Source organism: Chelonia mydas, chromosome 3 (assembly GCF_015237465.2).
Source record: "Chelonia mydas isolate rCheMyd1 chromosome 3, rCheMyd1.pri.v2, whole genome shotgun sequence".
Lineage (NCBI taxonomy): Eukaryota > Metazoa > Chordata > Testudines > Cheloniidae > Chelonia > Chelonia mydas.
Window position 1 is genome coordinate 30,386,194 of NC_057851.1, and position 22,561 is coordinate 30,408,754.

Genomic DNA, 22,561 nt, shown 5'->3' on the forward strand with positions numbered 1-22,561 from the left:
GAAATAAATATATTTGAAAATGTAGAAAACACCCACAAATATTTAAATAAATGGTATTCTATTATTGTTTAACAGCATGATTAATCGCACGATTAATTGCAATTCATTTTTTTAATCGCTTGACAGCCCTGATTAAAATATGTGCATGTAATATAAACAGAGGAACAAGATGTGTATATGATAAAGCATGTCATAATCTTTCAAGTTGTAACCCTTCTCCTCACCATATCCTTTCCTTGTTATCCTATCCTGTCTAATTTAAGGATTGTTCCTGCAAAGTGACGAGCATCCTCAACTGTCACTGAACTAAATGCAATTTTCAGGAAGCACTCAAAACCTTCTTGGATTGGGCCCACAGGGTGATTGTAATCTCTTTAGGGTTGGTACTTGCTGTTAGGGTTCGGATCACAGAAACCCCCTGGGAGCTGCCAACTGGTGTGCCAAGACTACTTCTGCCCCTGCTTTCCTGCCCAGTCAGCTTAGGACTTCGGTGCCCTGCCTGGTTTGAGCCTGCTGCAAACCCAGACCCAGGTCTGAACCTAACAGCTGTAGGCTTAACTGAAAGCAGCTCACAGAAGTGTTCCTGTCCTTGACACTCAGATACCCAACTCCCAATGGGGCCCAAACCCTGAATAAATCCATTTTATACAGGGTAAATTCATAAATTGTTCGCCCTCTGTAACACTGATAGAGAGATATGCACAGCTGTTTGCCTCCCCTCCCCCCCAGGTATTAATATATACTCTGGGTTAATTAATAAGTAAAAAGTAATTTTATTAAATACAGAAAGTAGGATTTAAGTGTTTCCAAGTACTAACAGACAGAAGAAAGTGAATTATCAAGCAAAATAAAATAAAACCCGCAAGTCTATGTCTAATAAAACTGAATACAGACAAAATCTCACCAGTTCCAGTAAGCTTCCTTTTACAGACTGATCTCCTTCTAGTCCGGGTCCAGCAATCACTCACACCCCCTGTAGTTATTGCCCTTCGTTCCAGTTTCTTTCTTGGGGGTGGAGAGGCTCTCTCTTTAGCCAGCTGAAGACAAAATGGAGGGGTCTCCCACGGGCTTAAATAGACTTTCTCTTGTGAGTGGAGACCCCCTCCTCTCTCCTGTGCGAAGTCCAGCTCCAATATGGAGTTCTGGAGTCACCTGGGCAAGTCACATGTCCATGCATGACTCACAGTTTTTGCAGGTAGAAGCCATTGCCCACATGGTATCTTGAATGTCTCCAGGAAGACTTCTTATGTGGATTGGAGCATTCCAAGATGCATTGTTCCTTAAGTGCTTCTTGATTGGGCACTTAACTTTGCCAATTCCTTTCTCCAGGAACTGACCAAATACTCTACTAAGGTTATTTAGAAATCAAGCCAGTACACGGCCAATATTCATAACTTTGCATACAAAAATGCTACACGCATACAAATAGGATCAATAGATTCAGTAGATCATAACCTTTACATAGATATGTTACATGGCATATGTAGCATAGAACATATTCTAGTTATGTCATATATATTCATAAGCATATTTCGACAAAGCCTTATGGGGAACACCGTCACACTTGCCTTTATATTTTTCTGTAAAATGCTAATAAACACCTATGGCATGGTAGAAAGTTAAATAATAATAGTAGCACACTGGCAGAGGTTTGTGTTATACATAGTTATTTTCCTGGAATTAATCAATCAGCATAAATCTCTCTATGCACGACACAGCTTTTTATCAAAGAGGGCTTTTGGTGCACAGATCTTTTCCCTAACTGGACATATAACTGTTATAAACAATTAAATAAAATATACCCTTTTCCCCAATTTGAGAGTGAATGTAATGCTTGTGGAATCGATTGAAAGCAAAAGCCAAATTTCCCAGGCTTATCACTCTGACCACATCAGTCTGCTCTTTTCAGGAGTCCACTGGTTTCCCCTTGTTCCCTAAATCAAACGCACAATTTGTTTATGTCTTTAAGTCCCTTCAGGATTTAGCCTTGCCATACCTACTTGCTCTACTGATTTTTTGTGATGTCAACTACCACCTTTGCTCTACCAAGGTTCTCAGCTTCTCCCTCAGATACGTTGCTGCCCCCTCCCCCCTGGAAACTCCTCAAAAACATCCTAAAGCCATCTTCTTTCAAATCCCACCTTAAGACTCATTTCTGCTGTGATGTCTGCAAAAACTCTGTCCACTGACAATGGGTAGACAAGTAGAAAATTGTTACTTCTCTTTCTCATTCAAAATGTGCTTGTTTCGCTGTAAACCTTGTGGGCCACTCACACCTGGTGTGTCTTATTATGAACCTAGAATGTAAGTTATTTGGGGAAGGGATTATCTTTTTACTTCACGTAAACAGAACAACCAGTTTCTCTGGTTAGGTGCAAGGCACTATTGTTCTGAGACTTGTAATACACATTCCTGTAACTCCTGTCATAAGATCCCAGCCCAATTTGGTGCTGAAACATACTTTTCATACTTTCTGAGTACAGATAGAGCACATATACTGACAGAAGAGTATAAACTTATTTTTATATTAAAATTACAGGCTATTAAGGTACCTCTCAAAATGGCACTTTTTGCTGTGGCATGGTGAGTTTTCTCAAAGAAAATTTGAGAGTAAGAAATAAGGGCTACATTCATTGGGTAAATTATTTGCTATGAATAGTTTATGCATCATGTAATAACTATCAACACTTCTGTAGGTTTTCATGTACTGGAATAAACACTGACTGCCACTAGACAATGACTCAGAGTTAGCGAAAACTGTCTCTAAAGCAGTCCTTCTGAAACTTTACCCCAAAATCTAACTAAGATTTCTAAAGAGTTGTGTTTTAAATAGCTTGATCCCAGTAAAAAATAGAAACTAAGGTCTCAATCCTGTAGACACTTACACCTGTGCTCCCTTTGACTTTAATGGGATAATTCACATTTATAAAGTTTAGGTGGGATTAGAATGTAGGTGTTCTTGGCTTCTAAACCTGTACTCATTTCTGTAAACCACACTGCATCTGCCTCACACTTTATGTAACTTGTTTCAAAGTTCAGAATTTTTATCATCACTAATTTATAGCAGTAATAACCAGGCATCAGACCTAGTTTGTATGACAAAGGTACATTTGGGTCTACAATGAGTGATTGTACTTTGTTACCCGATACAGTTGAAAGCTATGAGTTTAAAACCAAATGAATTTCTCAATAGAATCTGCCTTAGGCTGCAGGAGAAATTAAGTAAAATATGAATGCAAAACCCAGGGAGGCATGTTGGGTCAATTCATCCTTGGTATAACTCCAATAAAATTCATGGAGTTACATCAGGGATTAAGTTTTACAAATTTTTCCCTAAGTGTTAAAGGTTAGCAGTTGGCACTTTTGTCCATATGGTATATGTGTCAGTGAATATTATGATGCTTAAACAGTCTCATTACTTGTTAATACTTTTTAGAAGAACTAATCTCTGTGCAATATGATGTCATGGAGTATATTTTTGCAGTAATTGTGCGTGTGGCCTGAAGTCATGTTTCCAGATATACAACCAGCAGCACAAAACACAAAGGAACATGCTTGAAAGAGCGAAGTATTCTGGTACTAGCAAAATTATATACCTTTTAAAAAGTCTTGTTGCTACTCTAAAAAACGTGTAATTTGGCTCTGAAATTAGATACTCAGATACTATATTGATGAGTGGTATAGAAATAAATGGATTCTCTTATTATGGATCAAATTATGCTCATCCTACTAATGCACGTACTCCCAAAGACTTCAGACTAACTACTTTTATGAATATGGTAAACATAATTATAGTATTTTTTGAATAACATGCAACCATCACTAGCTTACTTGATTATAGCTCCCAGAAGGAGAGATAGTACCTCCGAAAATCAGGACAATCACACTTTTTGAGTGGTTCTTTTTCACTGGTCCTCACTTCTTATCCAGCTTTTACCCATGGCTCCAAATAGTTGCTAGTATGCAGTAGCGGCCACGTATTGGGACACTGGTGAATTAAACCAGGTAGACATGAGAGGAAATGCCTATTCCCAGCATACTACGTCTGCTTTGGCAGATGAGGTGAGGGATACCTCTTGGACCAACAGATGGAAAGGTATTGCAACACCATACTGTAGAATAAATAATGCCTGACAAGGCACAAAAGATATCAACAGCTATCCACTGCAGCTAATGATGTTCTCAGTCATTGTGACCTTACATGCCACTGGCCTTTGACTCCAGCAGGTAAGAGAGTGAGATTGTCCTTGTGCAATGGTGGTCTTACTTAAAACAAACCCCTCACACCCAGGCATTCATGCATCATTAAGAAAGTCCTGCAGCAATGGTCGAGTGGTGTACATCACGGGTTCTCAACCTTTTTCCTTTTGAGGCCCCCCTAACATGCTGTAAAAGCTGGCATTAGGGGGTAACAAACAGGGCAATTGCCTTCGGCCCCAGACCACAGGGCCCCCCCCAAAGCTACATTGCTCAGGGCCCCAGGCTTCAGTCCCAGCGGTGGGGCTTGGGCTTTCTGCCCTGGACCCTAGTGAGTCTAACACTGACCCTGCTTGGCAGACCCCTTGAAACCCACTCACGCCCCCCAGACCTCTGGCTGAGAACCACTGGGGTAGATCAACACTGGGGGTCACACTCACAAACCTGCACATAGGTAACCTGAGACTCTGGTTGCTCATCTTTGAATCATGGGCAGCAAGGATGCCTGACAACAGCCCAGGTGACTGAGTAGCTATTTTTCAACGTTTCTAGAAAGGAAAGAGGATAGAAAAGGTGCCCTAAATATTGCCTATTTTAATCAGCCATATTCACCATGACTCATGTGCAGTCAGGTGGTGACATCAGTTGCCACTGCAAACCATTAGCTGATGTGGGGCGTAACACCTTGTGCCTTACTCCAATTGTTTGCACTGGTCATTGACTATGTCATGAGGAACATAATTGCACAGGGCAACTGAGGAATTTTATGGACAAATGATAAAGCACAACTAGATTACTTCTGTCATAAATATAAAGCAAAGGGTAACCACCTTTCTGTATACAGTGCTATAAAATCCCTCCTGGCCAGAGGCAAGACCTTAAGACACAAAAACAGGAATATACATTTCATCCAGCACAGCTTATTTTACCAGCCATTGAACGAAAGGAAATCTAACGCATTTCTAGCTAGATTACTTACTAACTTAACAGGAGTTGTAAGGCTGCATTCCTGATCTGTTCCCGGCAAAAGCGTCACACAGATCGACAAACCCTTTGTTCCACGCCCCCCTTCAGATTTGAAAGCATCTTGTCCCCTCATTGGTCATTTTGGGTCAGGCGCCAGCGAGGTTATCTTAGCTTCTTAACCCTTTACAGGTGAAAGGGTTTTGCCTCTGGCCAGGAGGGATTTTATAGCACTGTATACAGAAAGGTGGTTACCCTTCCCTTTATATTTATGACAACCTCATTTTTGCTGATGACACTGTCCTGCTTAGTTCTACATATTGCTTTGGGGGGGGGGGGGGGGAGGAGACCAAGCTTTTGGCAGATGCACCCAGAACAAGTTGGTTTGTTTTCAAAAAGGGAAAGACAAAATATATGCCTATCAATGTCCCAAACGCAACCACCAGAGTAGATGGAGAAATACTAGAAGAATCAAGTCATGTTACCGATCTAAGGAACGAGATGTTCAATGATGGTGACACCATACTATATGTCAAGCAACAAATATCAAAAGCAGCAAACAACTTTTATAAACTTGAAAAAAGATTTAGAAAAGTAGTATGATTGGCACCAATACAAAAATATGAATTTCAAACATCAGCATCATATCTGTACTCCTTTATGTAAACCTACAACAGAAATTCCCCTAGGCTCTGGGGTGGTGCTGGGGCCAAGGGGTTTGAAGTGTGGGAATATCAGTGTTGTTCAATGGGAACAGAGTCCCCTTTGCCATCTTTTTACAAGTCTTTTTCTGAAAATTCTGTTACAATGCACTTTGCTCGGCCATCGTATAACATGTAAACGTCCAAAATCTTACCACAATGATCCACTAATGTCTGCTTAACCATCGAGTAATATTCCTTCCTGTGGAGCGCATAAACTCTTGGGTGTTTGAGAGAAGTTAGGAGAAGAAGAGGCACATTGCTCCTGCACTGTTGGAAAAAGCCAATTGTTTATATTCCTTAATTATCTCTGGTACCTTGTCCACCTTTATCACATCCACATGCTCCTACAACAAACAGTTTTGTAAACCTCCACCATAGTAGCACCCACTGTGATTTTCCTAGCCCAAACTAGGCCAATAGCTATCAGGGTAGCAGTTAGGTTCCTCAGGCAACTGCCATTCCCTTTTCAGTGAGGACCAATACTCTCAACCTTTCTAATGCTCTGGCTCCCCAGCTTTTCCCATCCCATTTTGTCAAGGTGCAAACTCCTGGCAAGTGCTGATACCAAAGTAATCTTTAGGGTAGGTACTACCCTCTATCTAGTGCTGCTGCCCCAGCACTCCCAGACTTGAACCCCTCAATTGGCCCCATCAAGTGCTGATATCCTCCACACTTCAACACTACCAAGCACTCTCCTTAATTTACTGTCCCTTCCACCCAGTGCTGGTGACCCTCATTAACTTTGCTATTGCTGGTAGAGGCCCATTAACCCCACCATTGCCAGTACCACTCCCAATGCACAAGCTTCCCCATAACCAGCCCTCTCCATTACCGGTACCCTCCTCCAATGCTGAGGCATCCTCATTAACCCCTCCCCCCATAGCCAGCACCCCCCCTCCCCAAATGCTGGGGTCTCCTCATTACCTCCCCATTGTCAGTGCCCCCTCTCCAGTGCTGGGGTGAGGCCCCCATTAACCCCCCATTGCCACGCCCCCCCCAATGCTGGGGTCTCCTCATTACCCTTCCCCAGGCATTGCCGTGGCCCCCTGTTCTGTTGACCCTTCTCCATTGGGAGTCCCGCAGCCACTCCCCAACAGCAGGCGAAGGGGAGTCACCATAGCGACAGTCCCTAACCCAGCCCAACGGCCCCTGACCCGGTCCTGCGGCCCCCATCGGAGCCGAAGGGGAGGTGACGACTGTCGGCTTTGTCCCGCCCTCCTGCTGGGCGGGGATTGGGAGCCGCCGCCTGTCACTCAACCGCTTGGCCGCGTGTGGAGTGGGCAGCGGGACTGTCACTCCGCGGTGGGCCGCTCCCGCCACCTCCTCCGGCCTCTTGTTGTCACGACGTCGCTCGGGCTCTTCGCGCTGCTGCCGCTGGTGTGGGGAGACGGGAGGGAAAAGCGGCTTCTCCTCCTCCTCCTCCTCCTCCCCCCGACCAGTCTCCGTTCTCCCGGGCCGGGGGCGGCGCCCTCGCCATGGCCACCAGCACCACAGGCTGCACGCTGCTGGAGCCCCTCAGCAACGCCGTGCGGCTGCCCATAGACCAGGTGAGGATGGGGAGGCGCCCACCCTGCTCGGCTTCCTGTGGGGAGAGGGGGCTGGCTGGGTTTAGCCCCCTCCACGCCATCCCATCCCCCACCCCTTCCCTCCTCATCCTAGCCGTGGCACCTCTCCCTGCATGCACCCCGCACCCCCCGGCACGTCTCTGTGTGTGTCTGGGGACAGCCCCCGGCACCTTCCCCCGTGCGTGCCCAGGCAGCGGGGTGCCTGTGTGCATAATCCAGCCCTTTGTGTGTGCAGGAACGCTTGTGCCTGCATCCACCCATCTCTGACACTAGTGTGTGTGCAAGATGTGATGAACATGAGTATGCATCTGGTATGAGAATAGGCGACAACAATGCTATTTGTGCAGGTGCACATGGTGTACCTCAGTGTTTTGATAAATGCAAAAGCATACATCAGATGGTATTTTTAATTGCAACGCTTGTTCTAAATTGTATTACAGAAGTGTAATAAAATTGTGTACATAATATAGTTATATGTGTATTTACAAATAGTTATGGTGGTGGTTGACCCCTGTGCGTGTGGGTCAGTCGTTATACCAGGGGACTGGTAGAAGCCATACGTTCTTTTCCTGGCATTGTAATTACCTCTGTATGGCCTCGGGGAAGACATTTAATCTCTTTTTTTTTTTTTTTTTTTTTTTTTTTTCAGCTGGAAAGGGGGGATAATATTGACTTGACCTCCCAGGGGTGTCATGAGTGTAGTTAATTTCTGCAATTCATGGAACACACTTACTCTGCATTTATGTATTATTTGTTTTGTGCATATATGTATCTGTTTATATAAACAAAATGTTTAATAATTAATATATACCTGTGGGCACTGCACTTCCCTAGTGCCTTTTATCTCAGGATGTGTAAATACCTGATGCCTTATGTCTCTCACTACATGTAAAGTAGAAAGTGTTATCCCTAGCTTACAGATGGGGAAACTGCGATGTACAGGTTGAGTGTCTTACCCAAGGTCATATAGTATGTTTGTGAAAGAAAAGGAAATAAAACTTTTACAAATATATATGTAATGTTCATAAAAAATGTAGTGATACTGTGATGTATGGGCAGAGAGACAATTTTAGAAGGAAGAATAACAAGAAAAACCATGTGTAAATGTGTAAAGGCTGATTTGGGGCAGAGCATCTAAGTTTCTAAGGTGATAGTATGCAAATAAAGGAAGCAAGGTAAAGAAAATAGAAGAACTCCTATTATATGTACATAGAGGGAGTTTTGCATTTAAGGGGTGTAACTAAACCAAACTTCACAAGTAAAAATCAGTGGGGACTAAATATTGAGGAAAGGAAACTCTCTAGAAAAAAGAGTTTTAGTTTTAAAATTTTCTACTCCACTAATACAAGAGGCTAAAAATATCCTAATTCTGTGGCTTCTAAACATATATGGCTGTTATAGAAGCTCCCAAAAGCAGGCAATTCTAGTGAATTCTGACACCAGGAGCTAGATACTATGTAGAACTTCAGTTGATTCAGTATGCATCTCATACTGGTAGCAAGGGGAGTATATGGCCTAGTATCTGAACTCTCTTATTTCTAGATTTTAAACTCTTAAAGCAGGAACCACGCCTTCTCTATTTCTGTAAAGCACCTAGAACTCACTTGGATGTTGTAAAACAAATAATAGATAACTCCTCATTTATGGCATGATTCCAGGATGTTGGCATTCATTATAACTTTCATCACTTTGTGGCATATGGTCACTTGTTCAAACTCGTTTTTATAAATATTGCTGACACATCATTTAAAATGATTTATCCAAGAGACTGGAAGGCCTCCATCTAGAATCTTAATCAATATACGGATTATAACCTGTATTGTTCTAGTGTTCTGCAACAGATGCTTCTGTAAGATAGGTGCTTTATGAAAAATACCTTGCCCTTATCTAGCAAGCTACATGGAAGCTTCCAGGGCAATTTTGATGAAAACTGTGTGTGTAGTTTAGAAGGTCTGTAACAAGAACATTAAAATACTTCCCCCTCCGCTCATTTTTATATTGCCCTGCCCTATGGACTATTAATGTTGATACATAGATGTGTACAAAGGAAAGTTGCTGTGAATTTTCATTAGCCATGATTTAAGCAATAGTAATGTTGATTAGAGTATGGTCAAGGCTTTGTGAAATTATACAACTCTGTAAGAAGTTGTATTTATTGGAGTACTTTAAAAAAAACCTTTAAAGCTGAGATTTTTGTATAACAAGTCTCATCACAAGACAGATGTATAAAGAAATGTTTAATTAGGGAGAGAACATTGGTGTTGGATGTAATCAAATGGGATGAAGCAGTGGAGGGAAAAGACTAAAAGGAAACAGAAAGTGTTCAGATAAATTGGTGTATGTGCAAAGGTTATGTATGCCTTTCAATAATATTGTACAAACACTAGGGATTATAAAAAGCAGATCTGGCTGAACAAGGAAGTACAAAAGGAGTAACTATACTGTTACAGTTAAAGCTACACAAATCCCTTTTGTGGGAGTTGTACCAGTTTGGCTGTGTCTTCACTGCCAAGAAAGGTGGGTTTTTACAGTGAGATAGGTAATGTGTGTTTGCTGTAAAAATCATAGTGGAGACAAGGCTCTGTAGTTTTTACAGTGATGTAGCTAGGTGAGATTAAACTCAGATGGGGGATATAATGTTGACTTCGTCTAACTATACTTTAGTAAAAACCTCTTGTGTTTTGTCTCCACTAGAATGTTACAGAAGTATGGCTAACACCTGTTGCTGTTTAAAATAAATGTAAATAAAAATATTTTTTGTCTGTGAAGACAGCCTAAAACTTTGATTAAGGGTATGATTTTTTACAGACATAGTTATATGAAAATAGGCATGTAGACCAGGCTTTAAAATGGCTTTAGAGATACTACTTAGAAGAACACTCAGTACAGCCAAGGCTTGAAAAATTAACCAAGTACCTACTAGCCAGAGTTATATCTGAAAGACAGGAAAGGATGGATCCACCTGAGAGTTTCAAAGTCAACCACTTAATGAGAGGACCAGTCCCCCTATTTTCCTCAGCTGTGGTGAAAGGGGGGAAAGCTGTTGTGACAGACATGGCAATTTCCTGCAAAATCCTTGGGAGACTTTATTGAATGAAGTTTATTTGGGGTCCATTTTATTAAATTAATGGTTTACGTATAGGGCCCCACCAAATTCAGGGCCATGAAAAATATGTCACGGACCATGAAATCTGGTGTGTCCCCGTCGTCCCGGCCACCCGGTGAAATTGGGTCTTTTGTGTGCTTTTACCCTATACGTTACAGATTTCATGGGGGGAGACCAGCATTTCTCAAACTGGGGGTCCTGACCCAAAAGAAGGTTGGGGGGGGGGTTGTTTGCAAGGTTATTTTAGCAAGGGTTGTGGTATTGCCACCCTTATTTCTGCACTGCCTTCAGAGCTGGGTGGCCAAGGAGCATCAGCTGCTGGCCAGGTGCCCAGCTCTGAAGGCAGTGCTCTGCCAGCAGCAGCCCAGAAGTAAGGGTGGCAAGACCATACCATGCCATCCTTACTTCTGTGCTACTGCTGGTGGCGGTATTGCCTTCAGAACTGGACTCCCAGCCAGCAGCTGCCGCTCTTCAGCCATCCAGCTATGAAGGCAGCACCACCGCCAGCAGGAGCGCAGAAGTAAGGGTAGCAGTACTGCAGCCCCCCCTACAATAACCTTGCAACCCTACCCGCAACTTCTTTTTGGGTCAGGACCCCTACAATTACAACACTGTGAAATTTCAAATTTAAATTTCTGAAGTCATGAAATTTATGATTTTTAAAATCCTATGACCATGAAATTGACCAAAATGGACCATGAATTTGGTAGGGCCCTATTTATGTATTACTGTGGGCCAGGATTGTATGGACCCGCTCAAGGGTGGGAGATGTGACAACTGTCAGACCTGGGGTTTCAAAAAACTACATTGAACAATGTGCCAGACAAGAATGGACTCGTGGAACAAAAAGTGTTTTTTTCCTGAGGAATATCTAGTGGGAGGTGATTGCAAATTCCCCACCGCTGGTTATGCAAAAACACAGCCTTATGAAGCTATGCCCTGTGGAGTGGACTGTTGTTTGCTGATCCTCTTACTTGAGGCCAACATCAAAGACCCAAGCCGTATAAAGGAAAGCCTGAATTATTCATGGGTGTTCTGGTTCTGAATCTGAAACAGTTACAAACTTGTAACCATGATGAAAACCCTATTGTGGCTTTTAAGAACTGACACCTACCAGAACCCAAGGTTGGAGTTGGGGTCTCTAGTAAGCTTTTTAACATGCGTGTAGGTTCTTCTGTTGTCTTTAATATTTTTTCTCTGTGGTACTTTCACCTTATGAATAAATGTACTTGCTTATAAAGAGCTGTGTGGTAAAGTTTGTGTCTGGCAGTTACAGTTGTTCATAGTCTTTGGAGAGAAAGTAAAGAGCAGCCTCTGACCTATTAAGGCATTCTGGCTTTCTGGGGAACTCACAGTGTAGGCAGAGAATTGTGCACCCTGAAAAAACCCTGATCAAGAGGGAGAGAGATGCGGGTCTCCTCCCAAAATGGATGACTGAGGGGCTGGGAGCCTAGACTGGGTGCCCTTGTTGGACCATGTGGGTGAAATACAGATGCATTACCCCTGAACTGTGACAGCTGGGATTTTTATAAATTTGAAGTTCCAACTTCTCTGGTTGTTGGAAGGGTCAGCTTTCTGTTTCTTTTCCCCCAATCCCATACATAGCCCCCTGATATCAAGGAGGGGGGATTTCTACTGCGCTACCTCTCCCTAAGGCTCTGTTTTTAAGTCCTCCTGCTCTGATTTACTGAAGTTGCTACTTCAGAATGCTAATGTGTTTCTTGATAGTTGCACAGCTCCGCAAAGGGTTTTGGGTATCAGAAGAGAACCTGAGCAGAGTTTTTTCTAATTTCACTCTGGTGGTGCTTGGCAAAGTTCTGAGCAGTGGGAAAATCACCAGAGCTTTCTCTCTACAGATTTGGGAAGACAATTCGACATAAGTCATATATGAAATAAGGCATAAGGATCTGCATGTAGAAAGTTATAATTGCAGTCTAGGAACTAGAAATGTAACTATTAAAAATAAAAACTTAAATTCTGCAGAAATTGATAGTGGAAGTTCCCATATTCGTCTGGGAGAGCTTCTCATTGGCCACTGTTGAGTGAACTTTCAAGTCTTGAAAATTTACAGAATTAATTTGAATACATAAAGATACCAGGGCTTTATTTTAACTTTTGTTCAGAGGGTTTTTGCAGCCATCTCTGATAGACCTGCAAATAGGTGTGGGAAGGGTGAGAATTTAAAAAAAAAAATCTGGGAGAGAATTTAATATTTGAGGGGATCCAATTTTCAGTACAGTAACTCCTCACTTAACATCATCCTGGTTAACGTTGTTTCTTTGTTACGTCTCTGATCTATTGGAGAACATACTCATTTAAAGTTGCGCAATGTTTGCCTATAACATTTGGCGGTAGGGGCTTGGAACCAGGGTGGGCCACCAGCCCTCCATCGGACTCCCCTCCACCGCGTCCCCCCCCCCCCCAGTGCCACCCGCCTGCTGGCAGCCCTGAGGATCAGCAACTTCCTCCTCCCTCCCCACGCCTCCCGCCAGCAGTTATCAGCTGTTTTGTGGCCTTCAGGAAGTTCTGGGGAGGAGAAAGGACGCAGTGCGCATCCTCCCTCTTCCCCCCCCAAGAGCCTTCTGAATGCCGAGAAACAGCTGATTGCTGTGGGTGGGAGGTGCACAGCCTCCCTTTCTGCACCGCCCGCCCGCAGCAGTCAGCTGTTTCGCAGCATTCAGGAGGCTGGGGGAAGGGGGTGGAGCAGTGGTGGGAAGAGGTGGGGTGGGGCCTTGGGGGAAGGGGTGGAGTGGGGGAGGGCCTGGGGCAGAGCCGGGGGTTGAGCACACCCCGGCACTTGGAAAAGAACAGCAAGAGGAACAGCTGGATGATCTACCCTCTTTCACCCTCTGACTCCACCACCTCAACCAAGCTTCACAATCATCATTGCTGAGTACAGTATTACATTGTTTGTTTAAAATTGTGTAAAACTTATTCTGTATATGTATATAATGTCTTTTGTCTGGTGAAAATAATTTCCCTGGAACCTAACCCCCCCATTTACATTAATTCTTATGGGGAACTTGGATTCGCTTAACATCATTTCGCTTAAAGTCGCATTTTCAAGAACATAACTACAATGTTAAGCGTGGACTTACTGTATTTACCTTCTTTCTCCTACAAGTCTGTGTTCCCTTTTTCATTGGCCTTGCCTCCACTGTGCCATCCATACCCTTTCCCCTTGTCTTTGCTCATGGAAGGAGCTCCTGTATTGATTCTAGGTCTCTATAGGATGACACTTTGTCTATTCAAGGCATAGTGCCTGCTCCCTCTGCCTCCCCCAGTGGCAGATAAAGATGACTTGTGGCATTTTTGCCTTTGTTGCTATAGAAACAGGCAGCAGTGGCAGAGGAGATGGCAGGAAATATGGAGATGAGCTATGTGGTAGTTGGGAAGGTCAGTGGGGCAGTGGAGGCAGAAGGAGAAGCCACTGGGCCTCACATGGATTTAGCTACCCAGAAGGACTCATGAGTCCAGCACAAACTGGGTATGAATGGACAAAAGTTCCTCTGAGGATCATGGAAACAGAGTAATGTAGGGCTTGAAGGGACCTCAAAAGGGCCTCAAATCTAGCTCTCTGTACTGAAGCAGGATAAAGTAAACCTGAACTATCAAGTGTTTGTCCAGCCTGTTTGTAAAAACCTCCAATGGTGGGAATTCAACAGCCTTTCTTGGAGGAATATTTTGGAGCTAACTATGCCTTCACTTATCTTGAATGTGGGTATGTGGGTCTTATGACCTCTTATGAACTTCAGTCCTCTCAAGGAGAGGAGAGCTCTTCTGACTGGCTGCCTCCCTCGCAGCCCTGCCGCCTGGGGAAAAGCAGCTGATCAGTACTGCTGCAGAAAGCCTGAAGAACTTTCTCCCCTCCTTCCTCCTCTCAGGAGCCCAGACTGTTCTAATAGGAAAGGTGGGTAGGGAGGGAGAAGAGAGAGAGCCCAGCAGCTCTGCTCCATCCTCCCCTTCTTATTCAAAAATTTGTAGATTCTAAGGCCAGAAGGGGCCACTATGATCATCCAGTCTGACCTCCTGTATAACACAGGGCAGAGGATTTTCGTGAATTAATTCCTGTGTGAACTCGAACAAATCTTTTAGAAAGACATCCAATCTTGATTTTAAAATTTCCAGTGATGCAGAATCCACCATAGCCTTTGGTAAATTGTTTCAATGGCTGATTATCTTGTTTCCGGTCTGAATTTGTCTAGCTTCAACTTCCAGCCACTGGATCTTGTTACACCTTTTGTCTGCTAAACTGAAGATCCCATTATCAAATGTTGGTTCCCCAAGCAGCTACTTATAAATTCATCAAATCACCCTTAAACCTATTCTTTGATAAACTGAATAGATTGAGCTCCTTGTGTCTCTTACTATAATGCTTGTTCTTTAATCATTCTTGTGGCTCTTCTCTGAACCCTCTCCAATTTATCAGTATCCCTCTTAAATTGTGAACACCAGAGCTGGACACAGTATCCTAGCATTAGCTGCATCAGTGCCAAATACAGAGGCAATATAATCTCTCTGCTCCTATTTGAGATTCCACTATGTATGCATCTAAGGATTGCGTTAGACCTCTTGGCTCTAGCATTGGGAGGGGAAGTCTCGGAGTTCATGTGCAGCTGATGATGCACCACAACCTCCAAATCTGGTTGAGTCACTGCTTCCCAGGATAGAGTCCCCCATCCTGTGAGTATGGCCTGTGTTCTTTATTCTTTGGCCATATTAAAATGCATATTGTTTGCTTGAGTCCAGCTTACCAAGCCATCCAGATCGCTCTGTATCTGTGACCTGGCTTCATTATTTACTACTCCTTCAATCTTTGTGTCCTCTGAAAACTTTATCAGTGATGATTTTATATTTTCTTCCAGGTCACCGACAAAAATGTTAAATAGTGTGGAATCAAGAATTGATCTCTTCACGATGCCTGTGACCAAAGGGATGGCTTCTCTTCCACTCCTCTCTCCCTCCCTGCAACATCATGACTAGTAAAGAGCAGGGAGAGAGGAGTGAAGAGCTCCAGAAGGAGTGGAAGTGAGGTGGTGGGGAGCAGAACTGATGAGGGTAGAATTGATGGAGAGTTAGGGGCAGAATTAATTGCTGGGTAGGAGGAAGGACTGATGTAGGGGTGAGAAGTTTGCAGCAGGAGCCAGTCACCTTAATAAACTTGCAAGCATTGGCAACACAAATTGTCACTGTCATATGCATTGGAGGGAGGTGAGGGGTTCAAAAATCAAGAAAACCAAAACCAGGATATAATTTTTATTTGGCCCAAAAATCATGGTGTGTGGTGGTGGTTTTTTTTTTTTTGTTTTTGTTGTTGTTTTTTTTTTTTTGTAAAAATCTCATGATTTTTGGAGGTCTGACTTGAGCTTTTTGAAACTTAAGGTTGACAATACTGAGTTACAATGCTACGGCTATCCCGGTGTAATTATACAGCTATATTTCTGCCAGTCGGTTTTCCCAAGTAGACAAGTCCTTCAGGTGCTTTTTTTCTGGTTTTATTTAGGCAGCATAAACTAAACCAGAAAAAGGCACTCTTATTCTGGAAGAAGTGTGTCCACACAGGGAGCAATAGCAGAATACTCCTAGTGATAAGATGCCAGTAAATTTCCCTGTATAGACATGTCTCTGGTCTCTCTGACCCACCTGTTTGCTGAGTCTTGATCTTAAGGCTTCCTGTCTCTCTGTTAAAAGAAGCAGTAAGGATTAAGAGTGGCACCTGTAAAAGGGGGGCTGAAGATCTGAGTACAGCTTGTAGGTTTGCCAGAATCTATGGTAATGTGCAGGAAAGGTGATGTGTATGGCCCCTTGCCAGTTGTGGCATCAAGTTGTATAAAGGGTCTAGCCTTAAACTACAGGGACAAGTATGTGTCATTAAAGGTATGGACATAGATTAAGAATCATATTCAAAAATACTGTTACTAAAACCTTGGATTATGAAAATTGAATTCATTGTGTGTGAAGGTTATGCGGGGAGAAACAACCTAAATAATTTTCTGTTGCTTCTGTGGTTTGATTTGTTTTTTTCATTTCACTAGGATGATGGTAATAAACTATTTATTGCAGGGATATTGTGTGTGACTGATTAACAAACAGATCTCATCCCCAGGGAACAAATACTTCAGCAAGATCATTTTAAAAGGATAAATAGAAGGATGCTATTTTACAATAGAATAGATGGGGTCTGTGTTGGGGGCAGAGCAGTGGAGCAGGCTCTTATGGACAAGCCTGAGTAAACTGTCTGAGTGTGGGCATGTCAGGCATAGTCTTAAGTGAATTTCTGAAGCTAGTCTATTCAGCACACTTCATTCTATGGCTTCTTAGCATTAGCACAGTTGTTCAGTACTTGAATCATAGAATATCAGGGTTGGAAGGGACCTCAGGAGGTCATCTAGTCCAACCCCCTGCTCAAAGCATGACCAATCCCCAATCAAATCATCCCAGCCAGGGCTTTGTCAAGCCTGACCTTAAAAACTTCCAAGGAAGGAGACTTGGATTGCAAACACTTTTATATGGAATGTTGAAATGATAAAAACAACAAATGCTCTTTTTCATTGAAAGTGTAAAAACCCATTTCCATTTGATTTTTTGTAAAACCACTTTTCTTTTGCCTAGACCACTTAACATCATGTCCTTTTAATTTAGCTGTTAGAGAGCTTCCCTATTTTTTTCTTGAGACAACAAACCTGTTGAGAATTACAAGGACAAAATGAATAATTAAAAAAATATATAAATGACTCGGTATGGAAAGGATAAAAGCTTTATAGGAAAATCTTCATATAATTACAGCTCTCACAGAACTGGATTTTTTTTTTCAATATAAACTAAGAACTATATCACTACATAACTCAGTAAGTAGTGCCATCTATAAAACTTGCCAGGTGTTAAATTAATTATTGGAAGGGCTCCTTGGCTGCAGCTGCAGTAAATGTATAATTACAGGTAAGCAAAGTATAAACATGTAACAAAGCATTTAATATAAGTACAAATAAGTATATTAAGAGAATGTAGATGCAGAATGGTTAAGTACCCGAAAGACAGGAAATTGCAAAGTTAGGGTTGCATATAGAACAATAACTTTCCCTTTTGTGCAGTTAATTTACATGTAGAGCTTCACTGTTGACATTGCTTGCCTCTTGGGTCTTGCCTCTTAACTATTCAAATGTAAGATTATTAATGTAGCTTTCATACTGATTCTCATAATTTGTTGGAGGCTTATACATAATCTGAAGGTGGAAGAAGGCATTTCTTGCCACTGTTACTTCCTAGATGTCCAGAGCTAGCAAAGAGTCCACCAGAAAGTAGGAGACAACTGAGGTAGATGGAAAGTGGGTGGGCTGGGAAAAACAGGAGGTGAAGAGAGATGAGGGGATGGCAGCAATGGGGAAGAGCAGTAGTCAGTCAAGGGAGGGGAATAATTAAAATGCCTCTCTGTAATGGAGTAGGGAAAAGGAGAAGTCAGGTTCTGCATTTTAGGATCAGGATTGTGTCGAACACCTTTTTGCTGCTACACGTATCTTGTATGAGTTTGACTTTCAGGTTCTCATGCATTAGTAGTGTGTGGCAATATTCACATCGCAAACATTGAAGGAGGAATGTTAATTTATTACAGGATTTAAAAAGGATAAAAGAATATTTCTGTAAATACTAAATTTTGTATAAACTTATTTTACAAAACCTAAATTTTGGGCCAAATTTGATCTGACAGTTTTCTTTAATTCTAAATTTCTTCCTTTTTTGGATTTGTTAGAATTTTGTGCACTTTAAAATAATAGGTTCTGATCCTGAAAATGGATACTTGAGTGACTTTTCACATCAGTGGCATACCTATGTTGAAGTGTTTGCAGGATCAGGGTCCAAGTAGGTACTTCTTTGGTAGACTTATTCAGGTCTGCTAGACTTGTTCATGTAGATTGTCCCATAGAAGCTGTTGGGGCAGCTTGCTTGAAAAGTTCACTTGTAGGATATGGCCCAATGTAAACACATAACTAAGCCTTTTTTAAAAACTGCAATGTTAACCAGGTAGCATAAATCTATATTTATGGAGTTCATGTATAGTACAAAGTATCTGGACAAACTGCTACATCAAGGCCTAGTCTAAGAAGGAAAAGAGACTATGAAATAAACATCATTGATATTTTTTTCATGATACATTTTATCTCTGTTTCATACTTAGTGTTTAATGTAGTCACTGATGAAATTGTGGGCTGAGGAAATAGAATAAGAAGTAATCTATGAACTACAGGGAATAAGAAATGTAACTGTCAACTGGCTATGTGCCACTTCATACTCTGGACATATACAGTCAATTATGTTGAGGAGTATTGAAAATATAACTTTATTTCTCTAGCTTTCAGTAATTAACTTCTAGTTGTATATGTTTCTGCCCACTAGTCAATAACTGCCCACAAATGTCACTGTCTGATTTACACTGGTAGTTGTAGGTTTTGCATGTGGAAATAGATTTGCCTGACATAGAGGCTTGTTGAACACTTTGCCCTTAATGTAAGCTGATGTAGCTTTTTTATAATCTAATTGATGGGGTTTAGTCAAATCATGGTTTACACTTTACACTGCAGTAGTGGTTGATGCAGGTTTGTGCTCTCAATTGGCTACAGTATGAAGAGCCATAAGGTCAGAATCACCCACAGGACTATCATTAGAGCGAGGCTATGTCTACATTACAGACCGTACAGTGGTACTGCTGCAGCTGCACCACTGTAAGGTCTCTCTTGTAGCTGCTCTATGCCAATGGGAACGTTCTCCTGCCAGCATAATTAACCCCCCCCTTCCCCCCGCAATGAGCAGCAGTAGTTTTGTCGGTGGGAGAGCATCTCCCACCTGACATGGCGCTGTCCGCACAACTCCTGACCAACAAAAGTTTTACCGACAAAAGTGCTATTGTAGGCATAGCTTGAGAGACTCTAGGAACACCTCAGGAAAGACACATCCACTTAGTAATAATTTTATTAAGCAGATAATGAATGTGACAGTCAGCGAATCCTAACAGAAGAAAGTGAGATAATAATGAACGTCCAGCATTAATACTTGCATTACACATTTCCATTTTGGGAACCCCAGAGCCTGGGTGATCATCAGGTGATGGTCAGTTGAGCGTCTCCTTATGTTTCTTCCCCCTCCCCCGCTCACAGGCCGAGGGACACCTTTTATGAGGTATACTAATACCCACTGAGGTTCATATCTCTGCATAAAGATTTCCACCTCTTTTCCTTGTTTGTACTTCTAGTTTAATGTTAATTCACGGATGCCCTGTTTTTACATAGGCTAAGTCATCAATTCCTTTATGTTCGTTAACATTTACATCAATTAATCACCATAGCAACTTGCAGTTAGCATATTGCTAACACCCTATTTTTACAAAAATCCCCCAAATGATACAGCTGGCTTTATTATGATTTGGACTGGTACATTGCAGTACATTTTTCCTAAACATCAGCACTCAACACATCTGTTTACTGCAACAGCATATTTTATGGTACAAGGTTTTTCATTGGTCATTGAATCATGTCGACCTATTCTCAGGCCTGAGCCCTTATTTGGCTAAGCTAAATATCACATAGGAAGAACAGAGTTGGTAGGTGGCTCAGTTGTATGCAAGAATTAAAAGACGTTACCTGGCTGAACAGTAGTCCAGTATAAACTGCTGATACTTGTTTTGGTTCTTGACAAACTGAAACTTTAAATCACTTTGGGAAGCCTGCACTTGTTAATATCTGTACCCTATTAGACTTTACAGTCTTTCTTGTGGTTAATGCAAATAGCCTTCCAAATGCTGCATGTGCATCTAAGGTTATAGAAAATGGTGCCGTTCCTTTGTATATAATATTGTAGTATTTTATCAAATACTATGTCACACAACAACTGTTGTGTGATAATGCAATCAGTGTGTTGATGGGACCTCAGAAGATTCAAAGGTTAATTTTCTTTTTTTGATGTGGTCGCACGCTCAGATGAGCACAACTGGTATGAGCTTCCCCTTCCCCACTTGATACTGTATTAACAATCTTTGTAAGTGAGTAAAACAGGTCTGTCAGCCTGCTGTGTACAAGAATCTTTTTGGTGGAAAGGCCTCTTTTGGACAGCAAGGTTCCCTATGCTGCCTCATCAGTTTGCCTAAACTCTAGCAGGAAGAGAAAAGAGTCAGCTGCTATGGATTGGGGCCTTCCATTGTCCATTGCAAATAAGGATTGGGAAAGATGGGCCAATTGTACTCAAGGTTATGAACAGTAGCAGTTAGTAGGAGACTTGAGCTAGGAATAAAATCATAGTTTTCTTGGACTAAGTTTTAAAAAAGGGACAGTTTTTTTTATTGGAAGCAAAACAAAACAAAAAAGTAGTCTCCCCCCCCTCTATCCCCACTCCCAGCAGCCGGAGTCTGGGGAAAGTTTTGACGCACTTCTGTCAGCATGTGGTAGGGTTGGGCCTGCTACATTTTGAAATTAGAATGCTCTTGGGCCTGTCTGGCAGTGATTTTACAAGGTACATGGGGCTTGGATAATCCCAGAAAAGATACATTTTCGGCTGTTGTGCCATTCTCTTCTTGCCTCCCCTGAAACTGTGGATTGTGTGCCATTTGGAGCTTTTCAGACTCTGTATATTCAAATGGGTCTCTCAAAGGATATACCTAAAGGGGAGCTGTGTTGACAGGAAGCGGAGGTTGCTTCTTTCCTTTGTAACTCTTGCCTTTACTCCCCCTGTCATAAATATAAAGGGAAGGCTAAACACCTTTAAAATCCCTCCTGGCCAGAGGAAAAACCCTTTCACCTGTAAAGGGTTAAGAAGCTAGGATAACCTCGCTGGCACCTGACCAAAATGACCAATGAGGAGACAAGATACTTTCAAAAGCTGGGGGGAGGGAGAAACAAAGCCTCTCTCTCTCTCTGTCTGTGTGATGCTTTTGCCAGGGACAGAACAGGAATGGAGTCTTAGAACTTAGTAAGTAATCTAGCTAGATATGCGTTAGATTCTGATTTCTTTAAATGGCTGAGAAAATAAGCTGTGCTGAATGGGATGTAGATTCCTGTCTTTTTGTAACTTAAGGTTTTGCCTAGAGGGATTCTCTATGTTTTGAATCTGATTACCCTGTAAGGTATTTACCATCCTGATTTTTACAGAGGTGATTCTTTTTACTTCTATTAAAATTCTTCTTGTAAGAAACTGAATGTTTCTTTTATTGTTCTTAAGATCCAAGGGTTTGGGTGTGTGTTCACCTATGCAAATTGGTGAGGATTTTTATCAAACCTTCCCCAGGAAAGGGGGTGTAAGGTTTGGGAGGATTTTTGGGGGAAAAATGTTTCCAAACGGTCTCTTTCCCAATTATATACCTGTTAGACATTTGGTGGTGGCAGCGATAAAGTCCAAGGGCAGAAGATCAGATAGTTTGTACCTTGGGGAAGTTTTAACCTAAGCTGGTAAAAGTAAGCTTAGGAGGTTTTCATGCAGGTCCCCACATCTGTACCCTACAGTTCAGAGTGGGGAAGGAACCTTGACACCCCCCTCCCAAAAGTAGTACATAACATCCACATGATGCATGACATCTATGTGCAGCTCCCATTCCCTTCTTAGACTGGTTAGTGTACTGTATGTGCCAACCACATGTTGGCCAGCAACTCTTTTGGGTCTCCCCATTGCTCTTCTCTGCCTTACTCTTCTGCCGTGCCCACTGCTCCTTTCTTTTCTTCTAACTCCCTCAGGTACCTCTGATTAACTAAACCAAAGCCTGATAAGGAAAGAAGGGGTTATGCTTGATGCATAAGTGTAAGAGTTTAAACAAGCTCTGAACTTTCTTTATACCAAGTTGGTAAGTTTAGTTGTCTTAATACTGTGTTAATAAGGTTTTCACAGGGAATTTCCTTGGGTTTAAATAAAAGTAACAACTGCCCAACATCCTCCTCCCTCCCCCTCTAACAAATTGCCTGTATCTCTATGCTAAACCTCCCAATATGAACAATAGAGATGAGGCAATAATGTAGCCGGAGCTGCAGGGAAGTGTTCTGTCAGAGAGGGAA

At 42.2% G+C, this 22,561-nt stretch overlaps 1 protein-coding gene and 1 long non-coding RNA gene across 6 annotated transcripts in view; one reads left to right on the forward strand and one right to left on the reverse strand.

Annotated features, from left to right (window-relative positions):
- Window positions 1-750: 750 nt before the first annotated feature.
- On the reverse strand, window positions 751-7,020 carry LOC119565744. Of its 2 annotated transcripts, XR_005224578.2 has the most exons (4): window positions 6,885-7,020; window positions 6,017-6,131; window positions 4,642-4,745; window positions 753-3,988 (listed from the first exon to the last, which is right to left on the reverse strand). It is a non-coding gene; the product is annotated as an uncharacterized LOC119565744 (long non-coding RNA). The 2 variants fall into 2 exon arrangements; XR_005224577.2 differs by having other exon boundaries at window positions 751-4,745.
- A 21-nt stretch (window positions 7,021-7,041) lies between these two features.
- MBOAT2 (membrane bound O-acyltransferase domain containing 2) overlaps window positions 7,042-22,561 on the forward strand; it is a 214,264-nt gene continuing 198,744 nt past the window's right edge. For 2 of the 4 annotated variants that reach the window (XM_037894110.2, XM_037894111.1), the window contains exon 1: window positions 7,150-7,411. Coding sequence is in view for 2 of the 4 variants with exons in the window: in XM_007053183.3 (XP_007053245.2) it covers window positions 7,340-7,411 (72 nt within the window). In the remaining 2 variants the exon portion in view is untranslated. Of the gene's footprint in view, window positions 7,412-22,561 lie in introns of all 4 variants that reach the window. The other 2 variants (XM_007053183.3, XM_037894108.2) reach the window with 2 other exon arrangements.